This window comes from Protopterus annectens, chromosome 4.part0, assembly GCF_019279795.1.
Source record: "Protopterus annectens isolate FY-2018-M chromosome 4.part0, PAN1.0, whole genome shotgun sequence".
NCBI lineage: Eukaryota > Metazoa > Chordata > Ceratodontiformes > Protopteridae > Protopterus > Protopterus annectens.
In genome coordinates, this window is record NC_056733.1 from 1,715,191,162 (window position 1) to 1,715,214,447 (window position 23,286).

At 37.6% G+C, this 23,286-nt stretch overlaps 1 protein-coding gene across 1 annotated transcript in view; it reads left to right on the forward strand.

The window, feature by feature from the left end:
* Window positions 1-23,286, forward strand: part of LOC122800480 (amiloride-sensitive sodium channel subunit gamma-like) — a 313,290-nt gene that overhangs the window by 145,607 nt on the left and 144,397 nt on the right. The window contains exons 5-6 of the mRNA XM_044069921.1: window positions 9,031-9,151; window positions 20,290-20,362. Of these exons, the coding sequence (XP_043925856.1) occupies window positions 9,031-9,151; window positions 20,290-20,362 (194 nt within the window). The remainder of the gene's footprint in view (window positions 1-9,030; window positions 9,152-20,289; window positions 20,363-23,286) is intronic.

Below are 23,286 nucleotides of genomic sequence, written 5' to 3' on the forward strand. Positions count from 1 at the left end.
TATATATATATATATATATATATATATATATATGTATATATATATATATATATATATATATATTTTGTTTTGTTTATTTTATTTGATGTATTCTGTTATTAGATAAAATGGAGGCATACAATTTCTTTCTACTGACCTTAACACTTTCCAAGATGGGCATTATAAGGCCATTTCCTATATCTTTCAGAAAAAAAATCATTTTAAAATGTCCAGTTTTCTTATAAAATATTATTATTATCTGAGACTAGTTTTTAAACTATTATAACATGTCTTTTAACTGCATTATTCCCAGTGAAATGCTGATGACAACTAGTTGAGAGCAGATAAGAATCTGTGAAAGTGGATTTTCTGAACACTGTATACACACAAAACACACTTAGATAACTAATTCATACCTAATTTTAATATAAAAATTAAATTTGCAATATTTTCCATGTAAAAAGAAATCATAAAAACTCTATTGTATCATTTAAATAGTTCAAAATTACTCAATTATTATAAAATCATAGCCACAAAATAAAATAAATCAACAAAACATCAAAAAAAGTGAAGATAGTATATGAAATGAGATTTTTAGAGAAATTTGTTTTCTTAGACACCCAAAATAATAAAGACATTAGACAATGCTACTAAAGCTTAAACTGTTACACCATTTAGCTGCTTTTATTTTACTTTAATTTTACATTTGTTAACTGTGTAGATGCACTACTCCAAATATCCTTTTCTTATATCACCTGGGAAGAAAAGGTTTGGAATAATACATATTATGGTAACTTACACACATAATTAATTGCATAAAGTATAAAATAATGCAGTATATTAATAAAAGTAATGGCATTACATGTAAGCATTTTAACTTCAGTTATGAAATATTAGCAACATTAGAAGTAGTTATTTACAAACATAGCTTAATATAGTCAGAAATATCAGATAGAACAAAATTTCTGTGAAACAAACTGGATTTCTGGCTATGGATATGTGCAAGAAATTCAGTCAGAACAGTGATAGAAGAGAAAAAGGAAAAAGAGATAGTAGAAAAATCATGAACAAATAAAACAAAAACAGATGAACAAAGCATGCAGTCTGAGAATGTTGATAGTGGTAGTGAAGATAGTTATGTCCTGGACTCAGTTTATGCTAGTAAGCCTAATGAGAAGTTAGGCTTATGAAAGAGTGAAAGTGAAGTTATTTTCAGGGTGGGGCATGCATGAGAAAGATAGCAACAGAGTAATAGAAATGTGGAAGATTAAGGTAGGAGAATTTAAGTGGTTAGCCCGAAGTATCAAAGTAATGTCACTGATGGGGTTGTTTAGGATGGGCTTTCAGTATTTTTTTAAGTCTAGGGATGAAGATGGAATTGAGTTTCTTTTTTTTTTTCAAAACAGGTTTATTGTTTTAACATATAAGAGAAATATCATAACAATTTTATACAAGTAATTAAAAATAGGTATTATTATAATATTCAACAAAACAACTAAAGTATTTACAAAGACATCCACTACAATCAGATCAATTAATTAAACTAAAATACCATGCTATTGAAATTAAAATTTTTTTAACAAATTTTGTAAATTATCCCATACAATAAAATAAGATGTTTTTCTATTTGTTCTAGTCCTAATTGTGTTTATTTCCATATGGCATACTATATTCATAACATTTTTAAATTCATTGAACGAAGGAGGTGTATCTGAAATCCAATTTCTAGTTATTATTTTCCTAGCCACTGCTAGAATAGGCCATAACAAGGGAAGCTTAACCTTTTTAACACTTTGAGGTACAGGTGTGTTGAATAATATAAGAGATTTAGAAATAATGAAATTATCTGTAAAAAGAGCCTGCAAAAATTCATTAATTGACTTCCAGTATTCTTTCAATTTTATACAGTCATAAAACATATGAGCCCAGTCAGCATTAATTTCTACATTACATCTCTTACATAGATTATCTTTATTATTTATTTTATTCATCATCAAAGGTGTATAAAAAGATCTATGTAAAAATTTCCATGTATAAAGTCTCCAGGAATTGAGTTTCTGATAGCTGCTGCATGTTTTTGTGATAGGAGTGGGAAGGGATGTCTAAGAAACATGAGATCATCCGAATTTTTTACCATAAATGTCTTCTGCAGAAATGTAGCAGTCACTGGAGGTGAAGCTGAAACTGTCATTCATAAGTTTAAACATGGTTGTGTTAAGGAGAAGGGTATCTTTATAGTGGATGGGGAGCTCTTTGGAAGTGATAGTGCAGTAATTTTCATTATAGTATGAATCTGAGGATTTTGTTCTGTTTTTGAAGGGTGTCAAGATTTTGTATAAAGTTGGAAAAGAAATCTCAGATAGCATATTCTAACCTGGTTAGTAATATGCTTCAGTCAATTGGTTTCTTAGAAAATATTAATTGCATAGGGCACTTTATATTGGGTCAGAGGTTTTTGAGACTGTGGTCTTACATAGCATAGGCATGGTATGGGTGGATTGAGAATTTATTCCTAGTACTTTTGTTGGGTGAGAACTGGAAGGGGTGTTCTGGAGGTTTGGTAAAGTCTTATGTCATATTTTTGATACTCAGAAGTGTAGCGGTAAATTTCTTACTGTTTAGTACTAGCTTAATATGAGCAGGAAAGTTACATATGGAGTAGAATCACTTTAAGGGATTTGTTTAAATACTGAAGAAGAAGGGGTGACTGAAACATGATAATAATGTCATCTGCATATTCTTGTATAGGTTACAGGTAAGATCATTTATGAAGATGAAGAATAGAAGAGGTTCAAGAACAGATCATGATGTACAACAGATTTTGTGATACTGCTGAGTAAGTGTAAAGTTAGATGACATGGTAAACTACGTATCAAGGAGAAAGTTAGACTATCGTGGGCAATTTTCTTTTAAAAAATCACCAGTTTAAACATGTTGGTGAGACTCATCAGCAGCAGTAGGAGCAGCAACTCCCTTTTTACATTTTTACATGAGGTCTGGGTGTCATGGGTCTATATTATAACATCGAATCTTACAAAGATCGAATGTTATAATATTGAACACGTAATGTCGAACACTGAAAACAGCGAAGGTGCAGGACACCTAATTCTTTCTCAGGGAAAGAATTTGGTGGGCTGTTGCTGTGGCTTCACTTTTTTCAGCGTTCGATATGTTGCAGTGTTACGGGTCGGGTTCAGGTAAGTGTGCGATTGTGTGTAGATTAGGGTTAGGGGTGGTTTAAGTGAGTTAGGGTTAGGGAGCGGGTCAGGTAAGTGTGTGGTTGTGTGGATGTTAGTGTTAGGGTGCGGGTCAGGTAAGTGTGCGATTGTGTGTAGGTTAGGGTTAGGGGCTGGGTTAGGTGAGTTAGGGTTAGGGCGCTGGTGAGGTGAGTGTGCGATAGTGATGGACCTTAGGGTTAGGGTCGGGTTAAGGTAAGTGGATAGCTAGTAGTGTATGTAAAGTTTAGTTTAGGTTTAGGTGTAGGATTTTAAGTGTATGTGTGTGGATTGCTGTTTTTTATGTGTGTTTGTGTTGTGTGTATGTTTCTTGGAATAGCGAAAATTCACTATTCTGACTGTTCAATGTTTGCGGATTTCGGTGTTTAGGGTTCGATATTATAACATTCGATCTTTGTAGATTTCGATGTTGTAATATAGAACCGGGTGTCATATCAACTGCCACCATCTCTCTCTTGATTCAGTGCCATTCTCCTAGCTCCTTTGATTGCGATTCTTGACTATTACAGGTCTTCTGTCATACAACCATCCATCTCTTTGCTGGATTTCTGTCTCTCCAAAATCTTCTCCACCACATGATCTTGTGCTTTCTTGCACATAGATCTGAACTGCTGTAGTCTATTCTCTTTTACCTTCTCTACAATTGGAGATGCTTTGGAGATGCTTTGGCTTCAGTTCTAATGTCCTCATTTCTTCATATGTCCCACAATGTGCATCCCAGTTTATCTGCATCACCTTTAGCTTCCACATTTGTTCTGCCTTCATTGCCTAAGTTTCCATAACATACTGTAGGAAAGGACACACCACTGTTTTGTACACCTTACTTTTCTAGATTTAACCTCCTCATTTACACTTCCCTTCTCCTCAGCCACCTCTCCCAGATTCTTAAAGCTGTTTGCTTTTACTATTCTCGCTTCCATCTCAATTTTCAGTTCCATCTGCTTTTCCCAATTTTTGCCATGACAACTGTCTAAGCTGTACTCAGTTTTATCCTGTGACTGTTCAGATTTGCATTCCATTCCCCTATCGTTTGCTGGAGATCCTGCTCAGGGTCTTTTTGCAATGCCACATCATCTGCATACAACAGCTTTGTTTATCTGTCATCATCAATAATTTGCTAATTTGGTCCTTTATCAGCATGAATAGCAGTGAAGTCAGAGTAGATCTATGATGCACTATCACTCCCAATTTGAAACCACTCTATGAGTCCAAACACTGTTCATAGTTGTATCACTGGGTCCTCATACATAGCCTGCCCTAATTCTACCAATGCTTCTGGAACTTTGAAGCATTACAGGAATGGCCAAATTAACTTTACTGAGACCTTGCTGTACACTTTCTGTAAGTCTAAGAATGGCCAATTGAAGTCTCCTTATCTCTAGCTTTTCCTCAAGTATCTGTCTCACTGCATATATTGGTTTGGTTGTGTTGCATTCCTATCTAAATCAGAACTGCTAATCTCCTATCTTACTTTTGACTACTCCCAGTATTCATTAATCTATCACCTTTCAGCACTTTCATATAGTATGACAGGAGTCTGATATCTCAGTAATTCCCTGAGTTGTGAATGTCCCCTTTGTTCTTTTATACTAGCACTAGAATGCATATTCTCCAGTCATTTGGGTTACACCTTTCTCTCCATACTGCTACGAGTACTATCTGGAGCCATTATTCTACTAACTTACCCAGTGTCCTTATCATATCTTTCATAACCTCATCTCAGCTGGCTGCTTTCCCCTCACTTCATTTTCCTTAGTGTTGTTCTTATGTCTTCTTAGGTGGACTCTTCTTTCTCTTTAATTGTAAGCTGTGTCTGTGGCATTGTACCTTCTGTGGGGTGTTCTTCATTCAGAAGTTGTTGGAAGGGCCACTTCCATCTGCCTTTGATGTCCCATGGACTGGTAAGTAGGTTGTTGATGGCATCCTTTATGAAGGGTATTGATGACTATCTCCTTATCTTTCTGTCTTTGCATTGCAGAGAGCTAGTGCTTCTTCCTGCCATATCCTAAGTCACTTTTGAGAAGCTTGTAGAGGGCGTCTGATGCCTTATTATTTGGTGTTGTAACTGCCCATTGCTTTTACAACTGCTCAATAAACCTTTTTGTGAGCCAAACAATATTCCTTCCTAGTCCAGGCTAGCTTTTTTTGTCTGCTACATTTTCTTGCACTGCTTCATTCTTTCTTTGCTTAGCTTCTTGGAACTCTGTATTCCTCCACTCACTTTCCTTATGTTCCTTATTTACACAATGGCTTGGCTACAAATCTGCTCTATAGCCTTAAAACATCTTGTTTTGTGATACTGCCATTCTGTTTGAACTCCCATTCTTCCTTTTTCTTTCCTCTGCCTGAGGTGCTAGAGTCTGGAGTATTTCCTTAAACTCATGTGTTTTTACATTGGTCACCTTCCAGGACTTCAGCCTTCTCCATGTTGACCTTAACGCCTTTTGCTGACCATTGATTTAAGCTGATTATGTCCACCAGCAGTGGCCTGACTGTTAAATGGGGATGACATTGCAATCTCTGGCTCTGCCTCCATGATCTTTCCTTAATAGGAGGAAGTCAACCTAAGTTGATCTTGGCCACTGTTGTATGGGATCTTCTTATTGTATTGCTCAATGAACCATGTGTTGGCCACCATCAAACCATTTACCAGACAGAAGTCTAGAACTGCATCACCTTCTTTATATCTGTTGCCCCACCCAGGCGGACTCTTCCTCATATCCTGTTCTGTCTGTCCCGATATGGGCATTCAGGTCACCCATAGCCACAAGTTTCACAAATCTACTACTAATTCTGATAACATCATTCACTGTTTTCAGAAGAGTCTTTCTCACTACAGTTTTCCTCACCAACACTCAAGTGACTTTGATGCATTGCCTTTCTATCTTGTTTACTGGATACACAAGATGTCCAGCCTCCTCCTTATCATCATGTTATCCACTTCTAATCTGTGTCCGTCAGTGAATCTATACTTAGTGCATTACAGCTGATACCTAAAGGGGATGATCTGCACTAATCTTCCCCCAGCAGACACAAATGGAGGGTGGCTTAATGGTTAAGGTGTTTGCCTTTCGAACACAAGGTGCAGGGTTTGAGTCTCACAAGGGATAATTGGCTAGGCTTAAAATTACTCGCAAGGGCAGTTAGCCTAGTGCTAACCTACTAACTTAACTTATGTTGCCACATATGACTCTGTTCAATATTTGGATGAAATTTTTTTCTTTTTCTTTTTATGATTTGGAAAGTGTCATGGTTATAACATAAAAACTCCACACAGACACTGGTCAGACTTCAGGACTGCACCTTGCAAATTGTTCATGGGACCTTAAGCATTATGCCAGCTGTGAGAATATTATGAGCATTACCATCAAAACATGTTTAAGATGAACAAAGATGGCTGCATTGGTTTTGTTATCTTCCATGTTTTTGTAGATGTAATTGGTGAAAGAAAAGGTGGTCATAGAAGTGCTATATTTTAGCCTGAAGTCTTGCATTTACTTAGGCGTTCTAGTGTTTGGTTGTAGAATTATTTGAGCAATTTGGCTATGGGATGAATTTTTGCAATGGGACAGTAGTCACTGGCTGCCTTAGAATGAGGAAATTTGTGAATGATGTTACCACATCTGAGCAGAAATGGAATACTCATAGTACTAAGGGTCAAACTGAAGAAGTGTGCAAGGACAGAAAAGAGGGAACGTGTTCAGATTTTTGCTGTCTTGGAGTGGATTGAATAGATCTTATAGCTGCATTATTCAGGTCATCTTTTGACTTAGTTATAGTTTTGAAGTAAAAGAGCATGTAATTAAGGGGGTAGATGCAGAGTGTCTTAATTGTTGGGGAGGATACTAATCTGTGCAAAGACTGGAGGTCAGAGGTGTTGAAAATGTTTGTCACTATAGCCTTTTGAGTTTATGGTGGGATACTTTTTGGCTTAATGATTTTCAAATTATTTTACTTGAAGCTTGGACTTTTTAGTGAGTTCAAAAATGTCTTAAGTTGCTGAGGTAAGAAAATTCTAGACTTTTGCAGTAATTAGATTTAGCTATATTAGTGTGCAATGCAGTTGATATTCATTGCCGTTTATATGTGTTAAATTTAGTTGCATTTTTTGGGTTGGCTTTGCCTACCTGATTTGCTGAGCTTATTCAGGTGTAATCTAGGGAGCCTTAGCAACTTGATTTCTTGTTTTAAGAAGGTAGAGTTTCTCCTAATTAGATAACCAGGTGTTTAGAAATATAGTAAAATAAGTGCCTGGATCAGTTGTGAAGAAGAATGGAGACAAGTCACTGGAAGTGAGTTCAGATGGTAAAGATTTCGGATTCAGAAATGTGGGGATATATGTACTTACAGGAGGGTCTGGAGGTTTTGAGTGGGTTAGAGGACAGATCATGTTGGGTGTTGGGAAGGATATGAGTGTTTTGTACATTTTTGAGAACGCAAGTATTAAATCTACAGAAGTGCATTTGCTAGTTACAAAATTTAGTCTTTTTGAACAACTTCACTTAGGTTGTGGGAAAATGTTCAGCTAAGATAGGATTTTAAGGGCCCAAAAGAGTCAAAGTTAATGTCCCCATGGATTACTAATACTAACCAATGGCAAATTTGATTCTTGAACAAAAATAATGTTTCAATTAGCAAAGAAACAAACAGTATTGAGCAATTCATTTTACAAAGCATGTTTTCCCCAAAAATCTCTCAAATTATTTTCATTCCTTGTTCATGCTATATGACTGTGTACAAATCTGTAGTATCATCAGTCTTAAATAACACATTGTCCATATATTGAGTTCTGTTCAAGCTGTTAAGGAAATGCAGGAATTCCAAGAAAACACAGGAATCCCAAGAAAACACAGGAATCCCTTAGGTAACCACAGACAGGGGTGTCAAGTATTCTAATATATTATCCACAGATACATTCAGGGGTTCTGTTTTTGAGCTCTTGGCTAATATAACAAGACTGAATGAAGGAATTTGTAAATCCTTGTTCATAGGTTCATAGGTAGGTACTAGGCTATTGGCCCTAGGGCCGATATAAGCCTAACCAAAAATGTACTCTGTCTTTCGCCACCCAAGAAAATGATTTTCCTGGTTTTTTTTGTTTTTTTTTTTTTTTTTTGGTATGCTAAACAGGATGATAAATTTCAGGACTTCTACCCTAGGAATGCTGTATTTTTTCAGAATGTGTAAGTTGTTAGTAAACACGTCAATTTCATTCCCTTTACAAGCCTTATACATTTTTGATAGTCTTGTAAGATATTTCATTACCAGTAAGGGAAAGTATATTTCTGTTAATGCCCATAATTACAAAGGGGGTAGGATTCCTCTTTTACAAAAAAAATATTCAGATAAATGCAGCAGTCATAATTATTGAAAAGAAGGCTTTGTTTTTCTTTTAACCCATTTAAAAAGGAATGCAGTGTTGAGCTTCCTCTATTTTCTACAGAGACAAAAGTTTCCTAATAGCATGAAATTTGATTTTCTTGTAACACGTGTAATAATTTTGGGAAAAATTATAAATTATTTATTAAAGATTTATGGAGTTCTTAGTGATTTCTTCTCTCTTTGTCTCTTCTCCTCCTCTCTCACAATACACACACACACACACACACACACACACACACACACACACACACACACACACGCACACGCACACACGCACACACGCACACACGCACATGCACACATGCACACACACGCACACACACGCACACATGCACACACGCACACACGCACACATGCACACACGCACACACGCACACAAGCACACACACACACAAACACACATGCACACACATATACCATTTGCTTATTCCAGGCCTGTAAGAAAAGTTGTGGACAGATGAAACTGATAAAGAATTGTGGCTGCAGAGTATCGGAATTCCCAGCACCTCCAAGAAGCAATGCACCTTTCTGCAATATTTCAGATAAGGCAATAAGTAAGTATTCGTGTTCTTAGTTTTGGATTATAAAATGATGAAGGCAATTGTTGTCTGTGTGCAGAATGTAAACAATTGCATCAGCACAGCTGTACTCTGTAGGAACAAGTGCAGGGCAAACTTTAGTACCTCCCGTCCATAATATCAACAAGCATAATAAAAATAGGAAGATAATTTAATTAAAGGCAAAAAGAGTAATTCACGGAATGATTGAGACCTTGTTATTGAAATATGCAAACAGCTAAGGAACTTAATAAAATCCACAAAAGCCAAGTTTAAAGCTTAAAATAACCACTCATGCCAAAGACAATTTTTCAATTATGTTTGAATCTCAGAAGGACAATGTGCTGAGCTGATTGTGAACAATGTTACTTACACTGAAGCTAAAACTATAGCTAACCTCCCTCTCTCCTCTTCATCTATCCCACAAGATATACCTAAAATCTAATAGGTTTCAGCTATCACACAAGACCAAGTTTTGAAAGCACTATCAAAAGCTAAAAAATACTGTATCAATAGGTCCTGACAATATCCATAAATGCATTTTAGATAGCATGAAGCATGATTTAGCCACCCCCAAGCAACTTTGTTCAGCCTCAGCCTCTATACAGGCTTTGCACCAAATGAAAAGAGAATAGCTAGTCAGTTCCATGCGTAAGGGAGGACCTTTCACAGACCCAGTCAATTATAGACTGATAAGTCTGACCAACATCTAATGCAAAGCCATGGAAAGACTTGTCATGGAACTAATCAATAAGTTCATAAGGGACCACCAAACACTAGACCTGTCTTAGTTTGGATTCATCAAGGGCAGGTCATACTTACTCATTTTGGTGGTGATCTTTGAGAAGGTCACCAAAGCAAAGGATGAAGTTAAATTGTACCACGTACCTCAACCTGGCCAAGATATTTGACATAATCCCCAACTCAGACATTGTAGAAAAGCTAAATAGACTGCAGGTATACCTATGTCCCCACTGGATTGTCAAATGGCTTACAGATAAGAATATATTCTTTCATTTTATGATATTGCTGCCAAAACTCATTATAAAAGTGTATTCCATTCCCAAAGGTATTACTATTAGCCACATTGCTCTTCTTAAGTCAGTTGTGTTTATTTTTCTGTAGACTGTATTGTTTTTTGCATTGTTATATACACGACTGTTTGCCACTTTAATGAAACTTTATGTTAGGCTTATTACCTGTTTTGTACATAACTGAGTAACATTTTCTGCTTTGGTATATATTGTAAATTTTGGAGTAGTGGCAGCAACAGTTATGAGGTATGCATACTTCTTAACTTCTTAGCTCAAGAAATCAGGATAAAGCCTAAAATAAAGGGGTACAAAGGCTGAAAAACAGGAACAGAATTTAAATATTGCTCTTAAAAATTTAGAAAGTAGCTAGATTCATAGAATTTGCATTAGCATATGTTTTCTGAAGGAAATAAAGTTTGAAACTCAAATATATCATTATTTAGTGACAATCCCCAGTGATTCAAACAAACTACACATTTTATAAGGAACCAAAAAATTACGCAAATATTTGGACATTTTTTTGATAATCTTGTATTTTGGATGTAAAATACTTTCTCCAACACAATTTTCATATACTATAGCTAGTTTAAAACATTATTTGGAGAAACTATTTTACATCAAAAGTATAAAAATAATAATAATAATGTAGTAATAAAAAAATAAATAAATAAATAAGTAAAGCACAACAATTTTATAGACAGCCCATTCCCCAAGTGCAATAATGTCCTCTAGGTTGTGTCTTACTGTGTAAATAATGCCCTGCCATGGGTGTAGAGGACCTCAGCCTGCTGCGGCTGGCCTCAGAACATTCCTGAGCATGCGTTATTTACACAGTAACACTCATCCTGTTGGGCATTATTGTTTATATAACATACTTTAAATAGTTAGATTGTACAGGTATGGAGACATGAAGTGCATGCAGAGAGTTGTGCATGAAGGCAAATATGGGGCATGCAGAGGATGTCATGTTTAGTGGTGTTAGTGGCGACATTTTTGAATATTACCCCATAGCGTCCCCAACCCCTGAAATGGTCTTGCGGCTGCCTGCTTGTTTCACCGCCATACTCCTCAGGTGCCTTCTCTACTAGTAAACAGCAAAGAAAGTTCTCCGGACATCTCCAAAAGGACGCCCTGAACTGCCCATTTTTTTGCTATACTGTGAACTGCCTGCCTTTTGGAAATTCTGTCAACAACCCACTGTCAATACTCCTCAGGTGCCTTCTCTGCTACTAAACAGCAAAGACAGTTCTCCTGCCATCTCCGAAAGGACACCCTCAACTTCCCGTTTTTTTGTTATACTGTGAACTGCCTGCCTTTTGGAAATTCAGTCAGAAACCCATTGTGTAGGTAGATTAAACAAACTTTGGAACTGTGACTATAACAATTGTCTCCCTATAAACTTGACCTCTCGTGTGTGTGCTTGCAGCCTTCCACAGCCATTTAGCCCCCGCTCCCCTCCTGTAAAGCTCCCTGTATCCCACAATTATATTCTACTTTTTAGCAGCTAGCTGTTACCCCATTCCCACCACTAGATATCAGCACTCCCCAGAAAAAGTATTTAACTTATCCTATTTTCTAATTGCATTGCAAGAGCTAGTGATCTAAATCTACAGTTACCCAACCAGTCACTTTTTGAGCCTGCTATCTTGGTTCTTAGTTTACCCCTAGCTCAACACTTACCTCAGTAAAACAGGACCAGCCATTGTCCATAGCATCTCTCACTGATTGCTTTTCTTGCAGGAATCTCCTCTTCTTGGCTGTACCCGTTCTGCTCGCCCTATGGGCTCACTCCGCTGCCCTACCCTACCCCCAATTCTCACCCACCCCCCACTACTCCTACATTTATTCCATCCAGTAGTCTCCTCCCTTCCTCCACCACTCCAATCACTGTCCTTCTCTCTCTACCCCTTCTCTTCTTACCTCCACCCATTAATTAAAGGCCACTCCCCTTATAGTGTACACTATACTCCACTCTACACCCCCTTCTTCATTCTCTCTCTTATACCCCACCTACATTATACCTCCCTTACTACTCTATCTTACAAACTTATACCATCTCATTATGCATTATGCATTACTACAAACCCTTCATATCCCATCTATCACCTTGTTAATTCTAATTCTACTATACCATACTACGTCCTATTCCTTTACTCCTCTTCGCCCTTCTTTCCTGTCCCCATTTCCGCCACTAGATGATAGCATTCCCCAGAAAAGGTATTTAACTTATCCTATTTTCTTAATTGCATTGCAAGAGCTAGTGATCTAAATCTACAGTTACCGAACCAGTCAATTTTTGAGCCTGCTATCTTGGCCCTTAGTTTACCCCTAGCTTGACACTTACCCCAGTACAACAGGACCAGCCACTGTCCATTGCAGGATTCGCCTATTCTTGGCTCTTTATCACCTCCCACTCTCCCTCCTCCAGTCCCAATTTCCCATTCTCCCATACCCCTCCACCTAGCTTCTTCCCAAAGTTTACTTATAGTTGGTGGTGTTAGTGGTGCCATTTTTGAATATTACTCCATAGTGTCCATGACCCCTAAAATTGTCTTGTGGCTGGCTGCTCATCTCACCGGTAAGTTACAAGGTTGCAATATAAAAGCTGTACAGATGTTGTATCTCTGTTTTTCAATTGTATTTTCCCGAGCAAATGCTTAAGTAAGAATGGCCAAGGCTGTAGATACCATCGATCCTGCTCTTAATTAAGTTGCACCATGAGTGTAATGGCAGGCTCAACTATGTTCATGTGCTTTGAGAATCCATGGCTTATTTAGCTGTTGTTCATGTGCTTTGAGAATCCATGGCTTATTTAGCTGTTGTTCATGTGCTTTGAGAATCCATGGCTTATTTTCTGTTGTTATGTACTCTGAATCTATGGCCAAGTCTATTCTCTCATAATGTAAAGATTATAATAGCTGGAACTGTGACTTCAGACATACAGTTCATTTTTAATTTGAGGCTAGAGCCTAGCTCCGTGAATCTATGTGCTTATTCCCTCCTGCTTAACTAATATTTTTACCGTACATTTACTCGGTGTTGTTTAGAGCTGAAATGTGTTAAGCAGACTCAAAGTACGCTATATCTCATCCACGTGCTATCTAGAGCATACAACACAGTTTCTTTAATTAGTGTTGTAACCGCTGGCTCTGCTCAAGTGTATCACTTAGTTTTAGAACTGCTATATAATTTTTATGCCATTAATCTAGCCAGATATTACCAGCGTTTTACCAATAGTGTCTTCATACACCATATATGCCATTAATTTAGCTAGATATTACCAACGTTTTATCAATAGTGTCATTATACACCAGTTTGCTGTGCTTGCATAGCAACCAGAACCTGCAATATTCTGAAGATGTGTTTAGTTGTTCAACGTGCTACTAATAGTGACATTATTCAGCTTGTAATGCTATGTAATTGTATGCCAATAAGTTAGCCAGATATTCCCAGCGTTCTACTAATAGTGACATTATACACTGGATTTCTGTGCTAACATAGCAATCAGAACCTGCAATATTCCTGAAGAAGTGATAGTTTTTCAGTGTGCTACTAATAGTGACTTTATCCATCTGATTTCTGTGTTTGCATAGTGGCCGGATCCTGCATTTATCTTAAGAAATTTTAGTTTTCCTTAGCAATGTTTTTAATAATGTAAATATATGTCTTAATTGTTAATGTGTCTCCACTTGATACTATTATTGATTTTCCCTGCTCTTTACCTTCATCACTATTCCTTGTCTTTTTTCTCATCCCTGCCCCCTCATCCTCCTCCTCTCAGCAGTATACTCTCATCGCTCTTTCTATCCTGAACTACCCTCCCCTCACCTCTTAAATTGTATAACTCTATTCTCTCTTTCTTTACAGCCATACTCCTCAGGTGCCCTCTCTGCTACTAAACAGCAAAGAAAGTTCTCCTGCCATCTCCGTAAGGACTCCCTGAACTACCTGTTTTTTTGGTATACTGTGAACTACCTGCCATTTAGAAATTCAGTCAGCAACCCACTGTGTAGGTAGATTAAACAAACTTTGGAACTGTGACTATAACAAATTGTCTCCCTGTAAACTTGACCTCTCATGTGTGTGCTTGCAGCCTTCGACGGCCATTTATCCCCCACTCCCCTCCTGTAAAGCTCCCTGTATCCCACAGTTATATTCTACTTTTTTAGCAACTAGCTATTACCCCATTTCCACCACTAGACGTCAGCACTCCCCAGAAAAAGTATTTAACTTATCCTATTTTCTTAACTGCATCGCACAAGCTAGTGATCTAAATCTACAGTTACCCAACCATTCACTTTTTGAGCCTGCTATCTCGGCCCTTAGTTTACCCCTAGCTCAACACTTACCTCAGTACAACAGGACCAGCCATTGTCCATAGCCTCTCTCACTGATTGTTTTTCTTGCAGGAATCTTCTCTTTCAGGCTCTACCCACTTTGTTCACCCTGTGGCCTCACTCCGCTCCCCTACCCTGCCCCCAATTCCCACACGCCCCCACTACTCCTACATTTATTCCATCCAGTAGTCTCCGCTCTGCCTCCACCACTCCAGTCACTGTCCTTCTCTCTCTATCCCTCCTCTTCTCACCTCCACCCATGAATTAAAGGCCACTCCTCTTATAGTATACACTATACTCCACTCTACATCCCCTTCTTTATTCTCTCTCTCTTATATCCCACCTACATTATACCTCCCGTACTACTCTGTCTTACAAAGTTATACCATCTCATTATGCATTCTGCACTACTACAAACCCTTCCTATCCCCTCTTTCATCTATTCTACTATACCATACTACCTCCTATTCCTCCACTCCTCTTCCCCCTTCTTTCCTATCCCACTTCACTTCTTCCAGCCCCATCTCACCCTTACTATACCTCACTTCCATACCATATCATCCTCATTAGTGCAGCTCAACCATCTCTACTACTTTAATCCAAAGTTCTTACCCACCTTAATAAAATACAACTTCCCTAAACCTCTGTCATACTATCCCCATCACTCAAAAGGAAAACTAAATCGCCTATTAACTCCTTTCTTCCTCCACCTATTTCTAGCAGGTGATATACACCCAAACCCCAGACCTAGTACTACTAACAACCCCATCCACCCAAAAACAACCAAAACCACCAGCCTCAAAAGCCTAAAATTAGTTACTCTCAATGCTCAGAGTCTACAAAATAAAGCAGCCATCTTCCATGCCTGGCTAAACCAGAACCTACCTGACATTGTAGCCATCTCTGAGACTTGGCTAAAACCATATATCTCTGACTCAGAAATCCTACTCTCTGGTTTCCAAGCCCTTAGATATGACCGCTTGAATAGAAAAGGTGGAGGGATAGCCTTGATATTCTCTAATCTACTCCCCATTATTCCATACCCAAATCCCATTCCTCAGTTCAACAATGCAGCACTTGTAATAGGTGTGCTACAAATGAATAATCATAAAAGTATCTGCATCATATCCCTCTATATTCCCCCAGGTAACAACACCACTACTTTAGAAGAAATCCTCCAATGGGCCTTAACTAATATTAACCTAGAGTCCTACATTCTAGGTGACATTAACATAGACTGGAACAAAATTAACAACTAGAATCCTATCATATCTGTCAATCTTTTCAACTTTACTCAATTTACTAACTCTATCACTACACCCAATAAAATCAATCCTACAGGATCTACTCTGGACTGTATCCTAGCCACCTACCCTAATAACATCTTAGATTCAGGCATCCTTCCTGACTCTATTAGTGACCACCTGCCTGCTTTCATCGACCGAGCAATCCACTCCTCCCCTCACCAGCACCAATATATACATACACAAACCTTACAAACTTCAACCCTACAACCTTTTCTAACACCCTCAAACAAACTAACTTGAATAATCTAAAAACACGTCCTCTACACAACGCCATTGATTACTTTAACAGTACTTTCCTAAAAGTACTCAATACCCAAGCCCCACAATGAACTACAAGAGTCAAACCCAACTCTGCCCCATGTTTAACTAAGAAAACCAAAAAACTTATGCAACAATGAGATAAATGCTGGAAAGTTTCTCAGCACAATAAACATCTTGAAACCCATCTTAAATATAAGCAACTCCGCAACCTTACTAAAAGACATATAATCAAAGACAAACAATACCACCATATGAAACTGCAAGCCAACCACTCCAAAAACCCCAAGCAATTCTGGAACTCCATCAACTTACTCCTTAACCCAGGCACCAAAAACAACCCTTGCCCTGACACTACTAAGTCTGATCCAGAAATTGCCATTCTATTCATCTCCTTCTTTACTAACTATATAGCTGAACTAAGTCCTTCCCAAATAGCCCTCCTACAAAAGTTACTCACTCTACCCCAGCCTCTTAACCCAACTCTCCCTACCTTTGAACTTAAACCAATTTCTACCTCCTACATAAAACACTCCTCAGCAAACTAAAACCATGCTCCAATGCCCCAGACAACATTTCTTCTAACGTCTTAAAAATTGCTGCAGATGGTATTGCCCTCCCCATTAGCATCTTAATCAACAGATCCATACAAGAATCTTATGTCCCCAAGCTTTGGCATGCTGCCTTTATACATCCTCTCCACAAAGGTGGTAAAAAATACCTCAAACGTTCGCCCCATAACCATCATCTCCCCAATATCAAAAATATTGGAAAAATGCATTCACAGCCAACTAATGCCCTTCCTAACCAAAAACCACCTTATTTCTCAAACCCAACATGGCTTCTGTCCTGGCCATAGCACTATTACTGCTCTTCTCTCATTCCTAGATATAGTCAACCATGCCCGTGACTCTGGAAAAATAGTATCTACAGTTCTATTAGATCTCGCTAAGGCTTTCAATACAGTCTCCCATACTCATTTCCCAAGCCACCTAGCTAACCTTAACCTCTCCCACAATACCCTATCCTGGTTCTCAGGTTACCTATCTGACAGATCTCAAGCTGTAAAATGGAGGAAAGGCACCTCAAACTTCCTTCCCACTCCTACTGGAGTTCCCCAAGGATCCATTCTTGGCCCAATGCTGTATAACATCTTTGTCAATGATTTCCACTTTACCATCCCAAATACTAAAATAGTACAATATGGTGATGACTCCACTTTAATCTGCTATGCTACCAACCTCCCAGAACTTCAATCATACACTCAAACTGCCTTCTCCACCACTGAGAACTGGATGCTCCAAAACCATCTATCTCTAAATGCTAAAAAGTCCAAAATACTACTCTTCCTGCTCTCAAAATCCTCCCCTCTTGATAAAAATCCTTTCCAAATTAGAAGCCATAACAATTCTACTATAGAAATTGTTCCCTATGCCACACTACTTGGGGTTACCATAGATGAACACCTAAAATTTGACACCCATATTCAACTAAACATCAAGAAAGCACATCAAAAACTTGGCCTGCTATACAGAAACATCCACTATCTCTCTCCTTCTACTAGACAAAACCTCACCACTACCTACCTTCTCCCCTATCTATTGTATGGTGCCCCTCTAATAACTAACTTATCTGTCTCCATCTCTTTCAAAATGGAAAGTTGTTACAATAAAATCTCAACATTTGCCATAAAAGCCAAATGCTCCTCCCATCATTGCTCTGCCCTCCACTTACTTAACTGGCTAGAACTTCCTAACCATCTCAACTACCTCCAACTTACTACTGCCCATAGGCTATTATTTAACCCTACTAAATGCCCTGCACTATCCAACATACTACAACCATACACCCCTAACAGGCCACTTAGATCTGCTCACCTAATCCTTATCACTGTCTACAAACCAAACTGCCCTGCTGGACAGCACCTCCTGTTCTTCTCCTTAGCCAAAATATGGAATTCTCTCCCTCCTTCACTATGAACCATAGAAAACTTTGACAACTTCAAAACCCATCTCCATTCCTACGTTTTCTCTAATTGGAAGTGCAATTGCACCTTCCACACCTAGCCTTCTTCTCTCTCTACTCTAAATTGTATTTTCCATACTACTCCTATTTCTTAACTACTTAACTCCCCTGGAAATGACTCATTCTTCAGTGTTATCTCATGTACATAATGTAAATATTGTAAATAGTTTGCTCTCCTTTTTCTCCCCTCCCTATCATTTGTACTTGTTCTGCCAAAGCTGCTATAACAAGACTCATATTCTATGTAACCATTGAAAATTTCATGTCAACATACAACTCAAATGCTATGTAACCAATGTACCACATCTTGTCTCTGATTTATAATTTATCTGTATCCTAAATATTAATTTTAATTTGTTGTATCTTAATGCATCTGCATCTTTGAATCGTAACTTTAATCCGTTACACTTCAGTGTTTACTATGCAATGTGGAGCTTTTCTCCCCGGGCCTCTACTGAAAATGGGCTCTTGAGCCCAGTGGACCTCCCCAGTCATCAAACTGAAATAAATAAATAGTTGCTGCCAGAGCTGACCCATATAAGCCAGTCTAGCTGCACAATGGTTTTAGGTATTCTACTAGTATATTATTCAGAACTTGGCTCTGAAAAGAAAGGGACATCAGGACAATGACATTTCTAGAGAAAAGCAAGAAGAGAAATACAAATAAATGTAAGGACCTAAGTATGCATTTGGTGTAGTACAGAACAGGATACCTGATGTGTGGGGAGTAGAGTTGTCAAAAAAACTATGTAGTCTTTATCTAATCTCTGTATAGTACTGCATGAAGTGAAAAAAACAGCAGCTAGAGAATAGAAAATGCTTTCAGAACAAAATAAAATAAAACTGAAAAAAAAAGTTTACATGTCTACATGTGTTCACCACCAAAGAATACTTCCTGTTTACAAACACATAACCATGGGGAATTATCACAAGAATTGTAGAGATAGCCTCCAAATGTGACACTATACAGTGAGTCACTTTGAAAACTTAACACTTCAGATGCAGGTTGTATTGCAGGCAGCACCAAAGTATTTCTGCATGTCTTAAGATACATGCCTTTAGGAGCTTTAATTCAGGATGCGACTGACTCCTAGTATGTGCTCCAGCAATGAATACCTGTCAAAGAATTCAGAGCATTCACCAAAACATACATGTTGGAAAATGATGTGTAATGCTGGAGGACACATGAACTCCTGCATGAGTGCTTATTTGCATGAAAGGTCATGAGACTTTTACAAGCCATAACTCAGAAATGCAGACATACTTGGTTCTACAGAATGCTAATGTAACTCCTTACTGCAAATGTAAACTGTTTCAGCAAATGGCAATGCTTGGCTTTTACTGTGCAAAACTGTATTTGTATGTCAAGGACTAACAGGTAGACACTTGTGCTTGTGTATTGTTTTGGATAGGACTAAAAGAAAAATCATAGCTGTTTGAATAAAGCAAGTTAAGAGGATTTATTATAATTTTTGTTGTTAAGTAGAATACACATGCAAGTTTACATACCCAAAATATTTGGGTATAGTCATATAAACCTGGTACATATGTGTTGGAACATCTAGTCACCCACTTCAAATTTAATTACTTTACTCACAAGTTTGTATGATCCTGTTATAAAAGTTAGTGAATTCATGAATCAAAGAACAAGAGGGGATCTACATCTCTGAAGTATATCTCCATTATATTAATTTGCTGTTACAGCCAATGTACTTGTGAATAAAGTATCAGACTTGATATAGTGCAGTCTGTATATTCAGACAGAGTGATTTTAATTTTTTTCCCTTTGGGAATGAAAGATGGCTTTCTGGCTTTTTTGGAATAATACTGGCAAAAAAAAATCCATTTTGGTGCCTGGCAATCTGTGCTTTACCTATACACTCATTATCACACACATGCTCTTTGGTTCAGGTTATTACTAAGTTACCTCAAAGAATTACTCATGTCCTTGACAGAGTTGTGTCATTGTTCTGCTTCTCAAAATTTTATGCTGTAACAGTTCAGAATTTTTCTCTCCCACAAATTTGGGAAATATGCTATCAGCCACATTTTCTCTAGTTGTGAACAAGTTGTTGTTTAGTAACAGGTTCATACAAGACAATATCTCACAACACAAGCTGTTATTTAAAACTGATTTTTTTATGCACTCATAACCTTTTCTCTTTTCTTCTCAGACAACTGTGTTGAGCAGTATGAATATAAAATTGCACACGATGAGCTGAAGTGCAACTGTCCCCTTCAGTGTGAGTAAGTATCCATTGAAAGATTTACTGGCCACAGCTTATGGGATAACAAGCATTGTATTTAAGTTCTGTTGAATGCAGTACGTTTGACCTCTCCCCATCATACTACAGTGAATCAAGAATTTGAGGTACGACTGGGACAAAGGTTGCCATTTGTAGTATGAACATAATAGTGCATGAGGACAGAGACATTATTTTATTTTGCATGAGGTGAAACTGGGCTGCCAACAGACAAATATGACTTTGGTGTTTTTGTAAAAAAAAAAGTTGTCTAAGGTTGTATCTTCTGGTATTTAAGCCCTAACTTTGAGAGGGTTTCTGTTTATACACACCGAGCAGAGTGGAGGAGAGGTGTTGACTACAAGTCTTAGCTGAGATATAAAAGTATCCTGTTTTTTTTTTCGATTATTTATACTGATTATTGTTTCTAGCAATTTATATATAGCACTTTTTATTGCCTACTGCAAAGGTTTTGAGTGTATTTTATTGATATTAACAAATCTGCACGGGTAACTGATTTGTTTGCAGTTAAAAGCATTATGTAGACTCTCATTGCTCCTTTATCTGTTTAAAAACTTTCATTTTGTGGCTTTCTGTAGTGCTTACTGTCTGTAGGCTAATAGCTTTAGTATTGTCCTAGTTCAGAATTGCTGGCCCTGGGCTTGTTTGTTTATACAGTGATTGTTCAAAGCACATGAACAGGCCATCTTGAATTAGCTGAAGCCTTTCTTTACCTTGGCTAGATTGTGTTAATTGGCTGCTGGCTAGTGGGGGCTGGTTCTTTTCTGTTTTTGTAAAAAAAAAAAAAAAGTTGTCTAAGGTTGTATCTTCTGGTATTTAAGCCCTAACTTTGAGAGGGTTTCTGTCTATACACACTGAGCAGAGTGGAGGAGAGGTGTTAACTACAACTCTTAGCTGAGATATATAAGTATCCTGTTTTTTTTCAATTATTTATACTGATTATTGTTTCTAGCAATTTATATATAGCACTTTTTATTGCCTGCTGCAAAGTTTTTGAGTGTATTTTATTGCTATTAACAAATCTGGATGGGTAACTGATTTGTTTGCAGTTAAAAGCATTCTGTAGAGTCTCATTGCTCCTTTATCTGTTTAAAAACTTTAATTTTGTGGCTTTCTGTAGTGCTTACTGTCCGTAAGCTAATAGCTTTAGTATTGTCCTAGTTCAGAATTGCTGGCTTTGGGCTTGTTTGTTTATACAGTGGTTGTTCAAAACACATGAACAGGCCATCTTGAATTAGCTGAAGCCTTCCTTTACCATGGCTAGACTGTGTTAATTGGCTGCTGGCTAGTGGGGGTTGGTTCTTTTATGTTTTTGTAAAAAAAAAAAAAAAACAAAAAAAGAAAAAAAGAAAAAAGAAAAAGTTGTCTAAGGTTGTATCTTCTGGTATTTAAGTCCTAACTTTGAGAGGGTTTCTGTCTATACACACTGAGCAAAGTGGAGGAGAGGTGTTGACTACAACTCTTAGCTGATACATAAGTATCCTGTTTTTTTTTTAATTATTTATAATGATTATTGTTTCTAGCAATTTATATATAGCACTTTGTATTGCCTGCTATAACGTTTTTGAGTGTATGTTATTGCTATTAACAAATCTGCATGGGTAACTGATTTGTTTGCAGTTAAAAGCATTCTGTAGAGTTTCATTGCTCCTTTATCTGTTTAAAAACTTTCATTTTGTGACTTTCTGTAGTGCTTACTGTCTGTAGGCTAATAGCTTTAGTATTGTGGCTTTGCAGTGGCTTTGCAGTTGCCCGCCCCTACTGTAAATCTGATCTGGGACACTCCTCCCAGTCTAGTGTCATTAGCACATTCTACCTAATACAGAGAGAACATTTGATAAGGCCTTCTGTTTCTCCTTTTTCCCTTTCAAAAAAAAAAAAATTGCCTGAATCTCCTTGTGTTCTGACTGTGCTTCTCAAACATTTTGGAAATATAGAGTATATTTTAGAGCATTTATTATAACTGTAATTACCTTAATATTCCTACAACTCAAGTGCTCTAGGTTGCACTGCATCTGAAGAGTTTGTGTGTTTTAGCTGCTTTTCTGTATATATAGATTTCTCTGTATATGTAGACTAGCTAGTTATTCTGCTGAGTTACTGCCTCTTAAATCGTTTCAGTTGTGCACTTGCCTTGCTTCATTTAAAAAGGTTTAAATTGCTAATTTTGTAGAGTTTTAATTGCATTTACTGTTTAGGACTAAACACTCAAGTGTGTTAGCCTTTTCTGTGTTTATTTACTGTATTATTGCATTGTTTAGCCTGTTTCAACAACAAAAAAAAAATACTATCTTGTTTGCTCGTTTCCCACCTTTCCTAGCCAGTCCATATCTCAGGCTTTGCTTGTCTCAGGACTTTATTTTCTGTGTTCAGAGCTATCCAGACCTTGGTGAGGTAGTGGGAAGTCCTACTGCTTACCAGTGGGACTGGTGAGCAATGTACTGCCTATCTAACGCTAGAGGAGTGGTTTCCAGCTCTGAAATTGTAATTTTATTAGCCTTTTTGGGCTGATTTCTATCCCTTTCAACTTTCTGGCTTAAAAACGCATGTGTTTGCACATTTATCACATTGTGCAGCACTGTGCGGCTACAAGTTAAAATATTCCAGGTGCCAGAAAGTCTGCTCTTCAAATTTTCCCTTAGAACTAGCTGATTTCTCAGTAGTAGCACTAAAATCTGAACCCCTGTGACTAGCACTTGCTCTAGACCCTGCTGGGAAGCACTAGGAAGCCTGAAACTAATACAAGCACTCAGCTCTCCTTGTCAATAAGGAGAAATTAATCATAGGCACTAAACAGCCTATAATTGCAAAGTACCTTGCAAAGGTAAAGGAAAACAGCTCTTAAACTTTACAAAAAAGCACCTAAACAAACATGTCCATGGGTCAGCTTCCGGTGATTTCTCCTGT